At 37.3% G+C, this 15,251-nt stretch overlaps 1 protein-coding gene across 1 annotated transcript in view; it reads left to right on the top strand.

Annotated features, from left to right (window-relative positions):
* The window catches only part of LOC121885546 (astrotactin-2-like), a 287,798-nt gene that overhangs the window by 262,759 nt on the left and 9,788 nt on the right, over positions 1-15,251 (top strand). Inside the window, exon 20 of the mRNA XM_042395105.1 lies at positions 7,308-7,449. Coding sequence (XP_042251039.1) covers positions 7,308-7,449 — 142 coding nt within the window. The remainder of the gene's footprint in view (positions 1-7,307; positions 7,450-15,251) is intronic.

Below are 15,251 nucleotides of genomic sequence, written 5' to 3'. Positions count from 1 at the left end.
AATGTTTTAGTGTTACTTCTGAAAGCTGTAATTTGTACATATATTATAGAAAAATAGCTACATGACTGCACTTATTTACTGTATAGAAATCTAGATACATTTTACACCATCTACACCAAATTCACCTCTTAGCCAAGAAAGTGAATGAACAGTTTCTTACTACAGTGTTTTTTTCCGCCACTCTCCCTCAAATTTCCTCTTGCAGCAGAAAAAAAGTCCTAATGTGTGAACCCACTGACCTTGAGGATTTACACATTCTCTCTCCCTCTCTCTCTCTCTTTCTCTCTCTCTCTCACTCTCTCTCTCTCTCTGTCTCTCTCTCTCTCTCTCTCTCTCTCTCTCTCTCTCTCTCTCTCTCTCTCTCTCTCTCTCTCACTCACACTCACACTTTCACATAAAACACACACACAGCTAATGGCTGAGGTAATTACACTTTGCCTGAATTCAGTAGTGTAATTGAAATGATATGTCAGGGATAACAAGTCTGGCTTCCAACATCAGACGAAATGCTACTTTGCCACCATATACGAGTTTGTCTCACAGAAGGTTAAATTAGGTGAATGTATGTTGTGCTTATGTATTACTGCCTATATGTGGATGTGCTTATACTCATGTGTATGCATGTGTTGGTTTATCATCCCACTGTTGTGTTTCAATTTTTCTGCTGTTGCAACTTTCTGCTCTTTTTTGTAATTGCCCCTTTCCTGCCTACAGCCCCTATTGCACCCTATGCTGCCCATGAGGAATGGTCTCTCTCTGAATTTCCTCTCCAGTGCTCACCCCCTCCTTTCTTTTGTTTTTTGTTGTGTGCCAAGGTTTTTTGAGAGGGGTTTTCCTTGTCTTCTTAGCAAATTTGGGTCAGTCTGGGTCAGGAACTGTTGCTGTTGTGGGCCTGCGAAGCCCTTTGAGACTTTGTATATGATACTGGTCTGTACAAATAAACTTGACTTGACTTGTTTGCAACTACATCATAGTTATGAGGCTTGTGTGTGTTTGAATCAGAGTGGTTCTCTCTCTACGCTGTCCGTCAGCTTGTCTCATCATGTTCTCATGATTTACTATTAATTGTTCCCCTTTCTGCTTACTAAAAAGGTCACCTGGCATTTACCATGAGGTTTTAATCGCCATGTAAGCTGGAGAACACGCAAAATGGCTTTTACCGTAATAGAATTTCGGGGGCCTTAATTTTTGCCAGCTGTGTGCTGTTTTGGCTTTGGTATTGACAGAAATGTTGACGGACCACAGGCCTACCAATGAGGAACCCCTCAGAAGGGTAGAACCTTAAATGCTGCTCCTGGGTGGGTTTTAATATCTTATTCAACAGCTAATGATTCGATTTTGAGGGTTTTTAACTCATTCTAGATAGGAATGCAAGCAGTTAAACGCTACCACCTTGGAGACAGTAGATGATTGTTCCTCAGTAGTTCAGTAGGAATTAGAAAAACTCCCATAGACACAGACATACATGTGTGCCAATGGCTTGTAAAAACACTTCCAGTTTAGCAGTTGAGTCATACCATCATTTTGCATGTGTGAACACTCAACATTCAATTCATCACCTTGTGTTATTTCTTCACCCCATCCCAGTCTCCACTCCCTCAAATGTATACACACACATACAACTCCTCTTCCATACCTCTCCTCTCTTGTGATACTGAATGAAAGCAGGTACTGTATGCTCATCTTATCTGTAGTCACTCAAACAGAGAGCCGTAATAAGCAGGAAGGAGCAAGGTGTGAATACAGGGAGTGTTTTTAAGGAAACCAAAGCTACACCAAATCCTGGGATATGTTATGAGGCAGTGAGTGATAAAGTATTCTGGTATGCGTAATATGGGCAGGTAGCACTGAGAAAAAAGAAAAAATATAGTTATTTGAAAGTCCATTGTGCTTGAGTGTGTTGTCTTTGTCAAAAACATGTGCTGCTTTTTCATAAACAGTTGTCATGCAGCAAGCATTGCTGGAATTTCCTCTCTCTCTACTTTGAATCACACAGTGGCTTGATTAGTAGAGATTTAGAGCGAGACTACTGCCATATGTTAAAAGCTTAAAGCCAGGTTTTGAAAAATTAGACAAAGTTTTAGTTCAGTTTGCATTTTGGTGTAGAATGAATGAATTAGAATACTTGTGTTTAAGGTTTTGCAGTCATAAGATCACACACAGAAGTTTGGTTTTGTTTGGTTTGACAGGGTTGTACCTTGTATTTGATGTCTCGTAAATCAGTGGGGAAAAGAGGCAGGGCCATTAATTTGACTATTTCTTTCCCCTGTTCATATTGCTTATGCTGCATTTCATGTGAAAAACTGCTGTTATTTGCTTGTATGTAAAGCAAATAGGATTTTAATGACATGCTATGTTATTCCTTGTGAAACAACTGTTGGTTTGGTAGTTAAGAATATTTCAGTATGTAATTTTCAATTGGTTTGCTTATTGCAAACTGACATATACATTTATAGAAGATCGGTCAGTATCAGCGCCTTTTCTGAGTGCACATGATGGTACATTGTGTACCCCTACTACTGCATACTGGTCTTATATTTATGTAATTGCATAACAGTTTATAGCTTTCAGATGGCTCTGTTTAAAGAGAGTTTGACCCATGGAATGTGTGGTAGAGTTTTCTAGGTAAGAGTATATGATTGTTAAGAGAACTAAAACACACACTGTGTTCCCCTGCTGAGTCCTTAAATTGATAATTATACAGTAAGCCATTCAAGGGCCACTGAAGACCAGTCAGCCCAACATTTGTCTTTTGTTTGTCTTACAGATGGATCAAGGTTACTTAAGCACATCCTCGTGCTGTCAGTGACATAAGAGGTCTATTCACACAGTACATGTAATGTCCAATTATGACACGTTGCCTCGTGTCACTAAGCTAAGCTAGACTCATGTTGCTCCACTCTATTTATGCCTCTAGGAGACATAACACATTTCTTACCCTGTTACATGGATATAAAGTCAAGTTAATTTTAAGTGTTGGTTTGGGACGCAAACTGTTAAGGAATAGTGTTGCAAATTAACTACAGTATAAACACTAAGATCAACACATTTGATAATTACATATTCAGGGATTTATATTCCTAATAAATCAAAACTGCATTACACGTTTACCCTAAACATGAAGACAACTAGAGAGAAGAAGAAAGAAATTTAGACAGCAGCAAACAAACATTAATTGAAGTTGTTATTTTATTTTTTTTGTTATTTCTTTATCACATTAGGTCATAAGTTATTATTAGGGTAACATAAATATAACTTTAGCTAAAAAAAGTCATAACAGAAAACATATTGAGTAAGTTAGATTGTCTAAATTTAAGATAAATATATGATATATACAGTATACACCTTGGTCACAACTTTATTACTTTCCATTGTGTTTGGGCAATCCACTGCTACTTTCCAGACATGTCTCTCTCACATAATCCTTTCCTTATTCACATATTACCCCTGATATTATGCAAAGCCCAGGCACGGGTCCTGTAATTCCGGGAAGTCACCAGGTGTAGGTATGTTATAACCATCTGATGTGAACACATTTGAGTAATCTCACTTTGAGCTAACCATGCATGCAGAAAGCAGCAACAGAACACGGGATGGAAGCAACTTGCTATATCATCTCTTCCTCCCTCCTGTCCTTTTACACTTATTTTGCTCTTTTGTTACAGGAGATTGTGCTTTTCTGTCAATGTGCATGTTTGTGTATTTGTCTACAAGCTACATTTTCAATGGGATTGATAAAAAAAATGTATATATTGTAACCCAGCAATGATCCGTATCTAGCATCCATGTCAGACAGAACAAATGGGTTGCCATCAGTGGGCACATTATGCCACAGCAGCATGAGTCAGTAGGTCTGCAATATGAAAATTACAGGTAAAGATTATGCGATAATCACACACATTAATTCACCCCCACTCACAAATGATTGCTACTGAACTGTACAGTAGTCATGCATCAGCTATTTGATTTATTCAGATGATCAAAACATCCACTGACATCATCATTCCTCTCCATGACCCATTCCAAAATCATGAAACATCAGAGGACTCAACGTCCTTTTTCATTTCCTTTCCTCTCTCATTCTTTGTCTTTTTCTCTCTGACCTTCCCTGCTTTTACCGCATGTTTGCCCATCCTGCATTTAGTTGTTTCTCTGTACTTTTAGCCTTTGTGAAGTAACAGAAATCTGGCATTCAATTGGCATTCCTCTCGTAGCTGCTTGCAATGAAAGGTGGGGCAATGCACTGGAAAGGAATAATGAACGCAGGCCGAATCAGGTCAACAGTCAATCTTAAATAGATCATTAGCAATTATTTCTGCAAAAGATTAAGTGGTCTGCTAGGGATAATTTATTGTTCCACCAAATTGCGGTGTGTTAGCATACTTGGCCCACTAAATACACTAATTGCAAAGAAAATAAGAGAAGTAAACACTTCTGCAGTGGCCAAAAGGTTGGTTCACTATTTTGAATCAACTGGCACTAACCAACTAAGAAGGTGGAGCTAATTAAAAATATTGAGCCAGGTTGACCATGGACAGTAACAGCTATAGGCTATAAGCTACTAATATCATGAGTTTTTATCACATCAAAACAGTTTTCAGTTTAATGTAGCATTATTGAGTGTAAGGAGCCTCCAGACAAATCAAATACTAGCTCCTGCACAGCTCCTGTACAATAAAACCTGACGGAGAAGGGGAACAGTGGATCCAATAATATTTTTTTTCACCTAAAGAACAAAAATGTAGGGTATTATTGATCTAATGTGATAATTTCAGTCTCACAGTTAAGGAAGTTATTCATCAACCTGCTTCAAGAAAACCCTCTGTGAAGCCTTGCATTATAGTCAATGAAGAAAACTTACCTTGGCAGCACACTTTCCATACAAGTGAACATCAATGTGGACATTAACAGCAGAATAGCTAAAGACAGTACTGCTTTTGGTAGACTATGAACAAGTGTTTGGAATTACAAAAGTGTTACCCTTACCACAAAGCTGAAGATGTTATCAGGCTATTATTCCTCATGCTGCTGTACAATTGCAATTCTTGGACCACCTACTATACAGGCATCCCAGACAGATTAATCATTTTATACAGTTTAAGTTCATTAGGATCAAATGGCGAAATATGATTTCTAATACCTATGCTCAAGTATCCATTCCATGCTTGACAACTGACCCAATGGTTGTCCAAAGTTGCAATTAAAATAGTGGGCATACAAAGCACAGGACTTTGACACTGAAGACCCGGGTTCACATCCTGAGTTCCATGAATTCGGGAAAGATTGTGATTTGTCATGTCCTGTCTTGTGCATGTGCAGTATGTATTGACTTTTTAAATATTTAACTAATACTGCAAAAACTAATTTTAACTAAGTGCTTTGAGTTGGTATTGCATGGAAAACAAATTTATTATGTTGTCATTAAATGTTTTACAGATACATTTAGTATAAAAATTTTGTGACTTTGCAGATAGGTTCATTAAAACTGTTTCATTATGTTGATATAAAACATAATTGGGGCAGCATTACGTTTCCAAAGCATATTTACTCTTGCAAGTTAGTGTATAAATGTAATTTCAAGGAGACAGGGTTGTGTATAGTATCTGTTATATATGCAATTATGATTTAGCCAGTTGCTAACCTTGCAAATCTTCATTATCACGCCTATTAGCAGCTAACACAAAACAGGTGGCACCAATGAAAGACAGACTTATTTAAATTAATAAAAACAAATGTCAGAAAGAACAAAATAAACATTTAGAAGGCAACCAAATGAGGTGCAGATCTGTTCTATGACCAGTAATGCCTGCAAACTTCAAATGATGGAAAGTGTTTATTTAAATCCCATACTGGACTGGAAGACAGTGCAATTGTTCTCTCGCTAGAGTTTACATTTAGCAATACTAAAGCACTATGGACTGTTAATTTATTATAAAATGTAATCGAGCTCATCTGTCCTGAAAATCCTCATTATGTAAATCATCTGGCTTCTTAATTTCCTGTTGACAAACCAAGATAATTTGTCTGTTTAGTAAATGATTTTAATTTAGACTAAGATTTTATCCAGAGATTATCAAAATATACAACACTCTATGCAGGTGGTCCTGAGGTTTGAAAGTATGTGATGCTGTAAGTTGTTTATAGTAAAAGGTAACAAATGAGAATTCTAATTGAAATGTATAGCACAAACATACTACTTCATCAGCACCAGTGGCAGATTGGTCCAACACTTTGACAAAAACTAACATTAAGCAGACTTTAACAACGGAATAAATGAATCCAATTTGAAATTTGTGTTTAGAAAGGTAAAACCTTCGAAAGAGCAACCTTTCAACAGTGCAGGAATGTGTTTTGGGGAAACCTCCTATACACAGAGCTCTTTCTGTGAAAAGGTCAAATCATTCATTCGTGCAGTTCTTTTTCCTCTCTTCTCAACCTTTTCTTACCATCCCCTTGTGCCCTACCAGCCAGACTTACTCCCTGTGTTTATATGTTGGCCCATGTATCATAAGCTAAAACTAAGCTGCCCTTTACCTCGTGTAGAAATAGTTGGAAATCCAACCGTTTGAGAGCTTTTAAACTATTTTGACAGCTCCCTCTTTTTTCCATCACCCCCATGAGCACTGGAAACTGGCGTTGTGTATGTGTGTGTCTAAATGAACAAGTGTGCGTCGCTCGCCTTTCCTGTAAGCTGACATGAAAGATATTTCACAACTTTTGAAGTAGTGTTTTGTGAGACGCCAGGGTGTTCAGTGAGATATCATTGTAACATTACCATGTGCCCATAAAGGAAAGAAATCTTGTTTTCTTACTGTTCTATAATGTACTGTGTATGGGCTGCTGTCAGAAAAAAGTCATATTGAATTTAGCCTTGGGCTTGGAGCTGGTGAAATGACTCCCACAGGACTGAGCAGAGGTGAAACTCACTACACCAGAGTCAAATGGCACAATCATTGATGAGGAAAGAGCTACTTTCCTAGAAGTAGAAATTCATTCATGACTAAGTTTATTTTGTGCACTATTTTTCCTGTGTTGAAACATGTGGTGCATGAACCAAAGACATGTGGCATTGTTTTGTTTAACTTAAAAGAACAATAGATGAAAGTTAATGTTGAAAGATAAGTTTGTCTTTTTTCTCCTTTTTGGCAAAAAGTATGATACATGTTAAAACAGCACACATAACATTTCCAACATGACCTTTTTATAAGATTTTCTTTCTTTGCTTCTTTCTGGCCTTATGTTGTCCTTCCTTCCTTTCCTCAGTCCTTCCAATTTCTTCTTTTCTTCCTATTTCATCTCTCTACCAGGTGAGGTTCTGAGCTTGGTGGATGATCTGTTCTCTGGTTTGGGTTCATCCTGTGTTGTTGCCGGGAGAAGGAGTGGAGAACATCCTCACTCTGTGCTATATTCAGTGGTCTTCAAGTGCCTGGAACCCGACAGTCTCTACAAGTAAGTCTGCAGATGGCCTTTGCCAAGTTTTCCGAGACAATTGAGTAACTGATTTACTGTGGCTGTTTATTTCTTCACTGCATGAATAAACATGAGTCATAAATTGTATTGTGTCGTACTTAGTGCAGAAATAGTTTCAGGGTTCCTGCATGAGTCTGTAAAGTATGGAAAGCCTTTAATTATTTCCAGATCTCAATGGGTGTAAAATTAATAGAAAATGGCTAAATAAACTTATGAGAAAACATGGTTTGTGTGTTAATGAAGCTACTGTATATACAAAGTATTAGAAGCCTGAAGAGAATTGGTGGCAGGGTTTCTGTGCCCCTGTGATTCTTGTGCAGCTTCTAGGATCTTTGAAAGCACATTTGTCCCAGGTGAGCAGCTGAGCTGAGAGGGTGTCCTCTGTTTATCAGGTTATTGCACAATTGGACTGGATCAAAGTATGGGTACAGGAATTTTTTATCATCACATGGCACTGATAAAACTACTGCACTTACTTGAATGAAAAATCTAATTCTGTATCATTAAAACTAAAGTTTTATCAGAGAGCAAATAACTTCTTATAACCTTGAAATGTGTGTCCAACTGACCCAGTATTATGTGACATTGCTCTTGTTCTCGACTCGCAATTTATTGCAACACAATTGACTTAATCCTTTTTTTCTCACCACATTTTTTATGAGTTCAGTGTTTCCCATTACCATATAAAGATCTTTCATTAAACATTATGTTGTGGCCATGTTTGCATCTTTCCTGAATAACAATGACTGGGCAAATATCAGCAATACCACATCCTCTCTTGGGTGTCTACAATTCCCACTGCAAATGTTATTTTGTTTCAGGGGGTGAATTTTGTTACCTACTCCTGAACAACAGCTGGCTTGAGTTAACCAGGGAAGCATACTTAGTCTCAACATGGTGGAAGTGGTGGATGCTTCCGTTCTTTTATGTTCTCTTTGGTCAGAGAGGGAACATGATTTTAGTGAATACAGAAGGATCCCTGTTAAGAGGCACTATTTGTTAAACTCAAAGAACAAATTGACCACTCTGTCTGTGTAGATTTTGGGGGGCATTTAGCTAACAGACAGACCTCACCTGAGGTCATTACATACGGTCATATCCATTGTGGTCATCAACCTGACACATCATGCATTTACAGCAGGAAGTCAAACTGTCAAAGTGAGAAATGGAGAGGCCAGTATATTTGTGGTGGCTGATTGTGGATTTGTTAGTGAATGGGATTATGTCATTAGTCAGTGAAGTCACTCATACAAAAAAAAACAACCCACATGTCCACAGTCCAATAAACATTGTTAAATTGTCAGTTTTACATCTTCGTATATCACAATTTTATCAACAAAAATTGACTTTTGAGTTACTAATTAATGGATCATTCTTCGTAGGCCTATTACTACAAAGTGTAGTAATAGTAGTAGTGAAGTAGTGAAGTAGTGAACCCCAAAGCTTTACTTGAACATGCCTTTATAAATCCATATATCCTCACAGAGTGATATCTAGTACACGGCGAGCAACCGCATTGCAACACAATACAACTGTAATGCAATACAACTACCCCGCAATAAATACATATTACTAATTACTTAAATACATCAGTTGTTGTTTTCTTCACTCAGTTCTGTGTTAGTTTTTGAGTCAGCAGTCTGTGGTGGTGTTGCACCAGACTGCATTACATTGAAACCTGTTTTTAATATTTTGTTCACCTCATTTACATACATGGAGGAGCAATAATAAGCAAAATACCATGCAACATAGTGCACCAAAATACAGCAACACCACAAACTATAGCCTCAAAAATTACCATAGAACTGAATCAACATGTCTCTGATGCAGTGTCACAACAATTAAAAAAGTTGGGAGCATTAATCACAATATCTGCACTACAGTGATCAAGGGTTTCTATTTTGTTGTTCAGTCATTGTATTGAAAGTAATTTTGAGGGACATTCCAGACAAGCAGTACATTCAGTAATACCACTAGTACACTGCTGTGATGAGCATTTCCTATGAGAACTATTTGCCCCCCTTTACATCTTAAAAAAATAAAGTTGCAAGAGCAGCAGCAATTGGTGAAACAGGGCCCAGATGTTGTTGTGGCTGTCACTGGACGCAGGAAACATACTATCTTCTTGGGGTTTCAATGTCTTCTCAGCTTTTGTTCAGTGTCTAATGTTTATAATGATCTTGCTATTTTGTGGCCTTGGTTTGTTTTGGGAACATCAACATTGCCCCTGTAAAAGAAGCAGCCAGGATTTAAAACTATGGGAAACCTGATCTAGAGTCATGTTGTTCCCAATCTTAGGTATACATATGATGTACTTACCAAAGTTAAAAAAAAAAAACATCAAAGAACTTTAAAAAAAATGCAGTCGTTTAGTTGGAAAAACGTCAGGATTGTAGGGTAGATTCTATTAAATGCAAATCAAGATGACATAATAAATAATGCAAAAGACCTATAGGCATCATACAAAACAAATCCACGTGGCTCTGGTTGCTATGATGACACACTGGGGGACAAGAGGAACTTCACTATTTAGTTGTGTCAAACACTAACAGAGCAGGGATACAGGTGTATGACTTGTTATGCATTGCATGCAAAACAAAGTGTGTGTGTGTGTGTGTGTGTGTGTGTGTGTCTATTCATGCCAGTGGGAAATGTAGTAATGCCAACAAGCTGTTTAACATTAATGTCTAACAACACAGCTAACTGTAAAATATGTGTCACGTAGTTTCTTTTTTATTAATCTAACATTAACATTACACTATGTGGTCACTAGCTAATAAGCCTTTGTATGTGTATCACACATAAAAAGTAGCACCCAGGGCAGAAGAGAGTATTTCCATATTTGGAAAGATTTCCCTGACTGTGATTGAGCATTTAACTAAGCGTTTACACAAGGAAATAAAGAAGATAAAATAAATGTAATAAAACAGAAGGGAAGTGGTCAACAGTCATTGACATTTCTAGAAGCTAATGGCAAAGCCAACAACACCATTACCATCTATTTAGTTAAAAATCACGATTTTGAGTTTCCTACAAGCCTTGACAGTTGATGAAGAATAGTGGTGGAACAACTATTAGGTTAATCTGTAGAAGACAAGCTTCTACTAACAAAAACCTGTAACAAGAGGCTAATTTCCAACTTTGTAGCTCCGTTATCTTTGTTTAGGCATTCTCCACAGTGTTGTTTTTCTCTGATAAGAGCAGAATTTACGTCGGAATTACGTCTGAGAGCACATCTGTTTGCAGCCAACTGCGCTTGTCTTAATCAAGAGCCCGATAAGACCTCTACTGGTATTGGCTTTACACTTGATCATTACCAAGGCTGCTAAAGGCTCTCTAATGTTTCCCTGCAAACTGCAAGGTTGTTTGCTCTATGAAAAGTTACACACCTCATTTCAAAAGCTGATTTTTTAGAAAATAATTGGCAGTTACCAATTTACTGGATGTAATGTAACAGTCTCTTGTGCTTTAACCCATTGATGCCAGAGAGTATGCATCACATGTTGTATGCAGTATGTGCTAAGCAAGAATTACCTTCTCTAGAAAGAGAAAAATAGTACTCAATAAAATATTTGTTGGACTATCATACTTTCAGCATCATACTATAACCACAACCTTTTATGTTATTGTCAAGTTTGTGCATCTAAACCAATAAGTGGGATTATCAAAGTGGTGTCTTAATTCATTGAGTAAAGCTTTAATAGATACAAACAACCATAAAAAAGTACATAACACAAAAATGGCAATGCCAACATAACTGTCATCATCACCAAAACTATCTAGAGAAGCAGAAAGAAAGCAGTGAGAAAAAGAAGTCAGAAACTAGAGGACCTACGCTTCTAACTGCTTCTTTGGTGCTGATGAAGAGGCACATGCTATCGTCAGCAGATTTGACAGACAGTACACCTCACATGATGCTCGTCTTACACTAAATGACTTTTCAAACGATTTCACTGTCACAGTCAAATTTCCAATGTCGGAATGAAATCATGAGAGTTTTGCTAGAGTTGTGGCATGCTTCCGTCATCTCGATCGTCTGGTGTAAGGTGGTAAAAAAACTCAGTTCGAGCAGTCAGTCTTTTTCTCATCCTGACTTTCTGATAAAATCACACATTTAATATTATCCTAAATCTTGGCTCATGCAAACAGTAACATGCAATGACGTGAACATTGTCGACAACCAATAGGTGCGCTCTCTCCAGCACCAAACAGGAAGTAGCAAACTGGGTAGTTACTCAAATACCATCGCACACACATGATAGACAGTGAGTTAACAATGTTATGAGTCGGTGTTCAGTTCCGCGTGTATCTGATCCACCAACCAACACATATTCCAGTGAGAAATCTGAATTTTTGAAACGGTTCACCTCTCATTCCCACAGTCTTCTCCCACTAAAATAGCATAGCTAACCAACTGGGGCTGGTAGCGAGTTGAGGCAACAAAATCCAAAATATAAAGTTTTATCTTTATGGATTATATTGATGCCAAATTGACAAAAAAGTTTGTCGACATATGACGCCTTTTATCTTGATAATATGTCATATGATGTGTTCACACCAAACGTGAAATTTGCTTCATGTTTGGTGTGAACACACTATTAAAGAGAGTTTGGCGCAATATTTTCCCCGGAGGGTGCAGGGAGCTTCAGTTTAATTCGAACTGCTAATATGTATAAGTGTATTTTTTAACATTTTTTCACCACTACAGAAACACTAGATTGTCTAATGTTAGTTATTGGTTTGATTAAGGGTTTACAGTCTAATAATGTGGGTTTGTATTGATTACTGACAGTGGCTGATCAGGCTAAGTATCAGCTAATTGTATTCAGTTTCTAATGGAAGTGTGCAGTAAATGTTTGCCCTTTGTGTGCGTGTTTTACTACTTTCTACTCTACTTTCCTAATTAAACATGATGTGCTTGATGGTGTTATTAATGACACCTGATGAAAATTGAAAGCTCAGCATTCTCGTTGCCCTTTAGCTTCCCTTTTTATAAGTCACATTAACATTTATTCACCCAGAAAAAGCTAATATTTCTCTGTATAATATGACCTCCTCTTTCTGTCAGCTGCTGTGTCTGCAGTGTATTTACTGGGTTTTCACGCATGATTTCAGGCCAGTTGGAGAAGTTAAACCTGTGACTTTCTGCCTTTGTCCAGGCTGTTGCTGTTTCTACAGTATTTCATGCAGTTTGCGGGTTTTCCAAATAGAAATACTCTAACATCCAGCAGCTGAAAGTGCTATGTCCAGATAGTTAATGGTTGAAGTTGGTTTCTGTGGGCAGCTGTATAAACTGTGTAGATGTTTTAAAGTTGTAAAAATACCTCGTTTTCCCCACATATCCTGGAAAACCTGGAAATTTAAGGCTTTTTTCAAGTACTTTTGAAATGTGATTGTCCTAGCTGATAAGAAACATTAACCCCCCCCCAAAAAAGTTGTTAAATGAAAATTTAGTTAATAACAGGAACAATCAGCATGTAGTGTCTGTTGTTTCTCTTCACTTTTTTGTTGTTCAGTTACAACTGAATGAATTAATTAATTTACGATTTGTTTTTGGCTGGGTTTTCAGAACAAACCACTGCACACACAAGGGCAGCTGTGGCCAAAAGCGGCTTCTGTTTCTGCTTCATTGTTTTTCTTCTTGTAAATTTCCACCAGGAGCAGGATGGGAAATAATCTCAAGAGGAATCTAGTTGTAGTGTTGCAAATAGCAACCCTGCAAGATCCCCAATCTTTGCAAAATCATCTGTGACCAAAAACTCAGTGATTTATGACACATTGTCTTTAGATGTGAGAGGGTCAGACTTAAGTCTTCTAGTGTATGATATGAGTATGAGTGGTATGAGTTTGTTGTTTGTTTGTTTCTCACATGAAGGAACATGCAGTGTGCCTTTCATTTCCTTTTATAAAAGGCAACACTAGTGTGGCAATGTAATCCAAAAGATATTACATTTGTGAGTGAAGAGGTACAATACTGTAGAAGTCCAGCAGTAAACAAGTAGGATCAGATGGATCCAACCTAATCAGAACAAATATTTAAAATGTTTAAAGAGTGTTGTTAATTGATGTTTTATTACATGTCTAACTGAAGCTTAAATTTAAGATTAACTTTTCTTTCCCTACTTATACTAAACAGTTATGTGCAGATCTGTATTTAGATGATATTCCATAATTTATATTTAAAATCTATTAAAGGAAATTAAAGGAAGCAAAGTCTTAAATCTTACTTGTTAATAATGAGTTTATAAATGACATCAAAAGCTTTATATATAAATATTTTAATGTCTGTGTTCTATGGGTGTGCATTAGATTGAGCTTGTGCTCCTTCATCTTTTTAATGATCAGTGTGTTATATACAGTATATCGTGGCTCTCTGCACCACTTGAGTTCCTGAATCTTCCCTGAATTGTCTCAGTCCCAGCTGCCCTGCATCTTCCTGATTGCTCCTCAGCTGCTTCTAATTGCTCCAGACTATTTAAGGCAGAATCTCCAGACACCCAGTCAGTCAGTTTGTCTGAATTCCTTTACCACCCTAGCCATGTTTTTGTCAGCCTGAATTAACTGCTTTATTACAGATTTTTTTGTTATCTTGTTTCCTCTCTTTTACTGGTATGCTAGCAGTGCCTGCCCAGACTCAGCCATTTCCAGTCTGTCTTCTATTATGGCTTAACAGTATAGCAAAATTTAAAATCTGGCTAAAGTGTGTGCAGTGTCTAGCCACAACACATATCAATCTTTCCCTGCAGTCTATCAGCAAACAATTTTCCTCACTCTAACCTGCATGAATGTTTCAAAACATGAATACACTAAGGCGCTTTATTCACATATGAATAAAACAAAGCATTAAATACATTTTTAAAATAATAACTCAGATTTTATGAGACAGTAGTTACAAAACAAATCCACATGACAAAAATGGTTGTCGGTTCCAAAATAACCCATGTGTTCTTTCCAAAAATGACTCATGAACATATGAGGGATAAGGGTTATTATTCGTTGTCCATCCACCATGGTGTGTTTTCGTTTCCTTCCCCCACTTTTTTTCCCCAGTGCCTCTGACAGCCTCATATTAGATAAGACCCACCTTTTTTGAAGTTCTGCAACCAATCAATAGAACAATGACAACCATTTGACCATGACAGCCTGTGAATGCATGCACTTTTTGCAGTATCATACTGTATGTGCAGGTTGCATAAAGGTGCTGATACATATGTGATTCAAAATATAATAAGTGAATGACCAGTGGAAACCTTAGCTAAAAGTACATTGGTATGGTCCAGTGCTGCATATCACTGAAACTTGGTTTACATTGGTGACCTACTCAGTCGTTACACATACTGATATTGAAGCTCATTCCCTGTGTTGGTTTTATTGGAAAAGTGTAGCACAAAACCTAGTGTCTGCTTGAGGAGCAATAGATGGATAGGTCCCATTATTTAAAAAAGCAAAAAAGGCATGTGGAAACTGATAGCCCATTTTTAATGTATGCATATTTTACTTCTGTGCACTCACAATTGAAAAAGTGGCAGTCATGGTAGCACATCCTGCTACTGGTTCATCCAACATGATGAGCTTGCCTAGATTTTGTCAAATGCCATTCAAAGTATTAATGAAATGATGGTCCTGTCGAGTTTTCTAGAAATATGTTTCCAGAAATATCTGGTACATGCATTTAAAACTGTTGATTGCCTTTTAATGGGGCGTTGTCATTATTACTTTGGACTATGATGTCTTGCTGATCTGCAAGTAAGATCATTCAAAGCTGAGCTATTTTTTTCTAA

Source organism: Thunnus maccoyii, chromosome 19 (genome assembly GCF_910596095.1).
Source record: "Thunnus maccoyii chromosome 19, fThuMac1.1, whole genome shotgun sequence".
Lineage (NCBI taxonomy): Eukaryota > Metazoa > Chordata > Actinopteri > Scombriformes > Scombridae > Thunnus > Thunnus maccoyii.
Note: the sequence above shows the minus strand (reverse complement) of the source record. Positions and strands in the feature narration are given on the sequence as shown.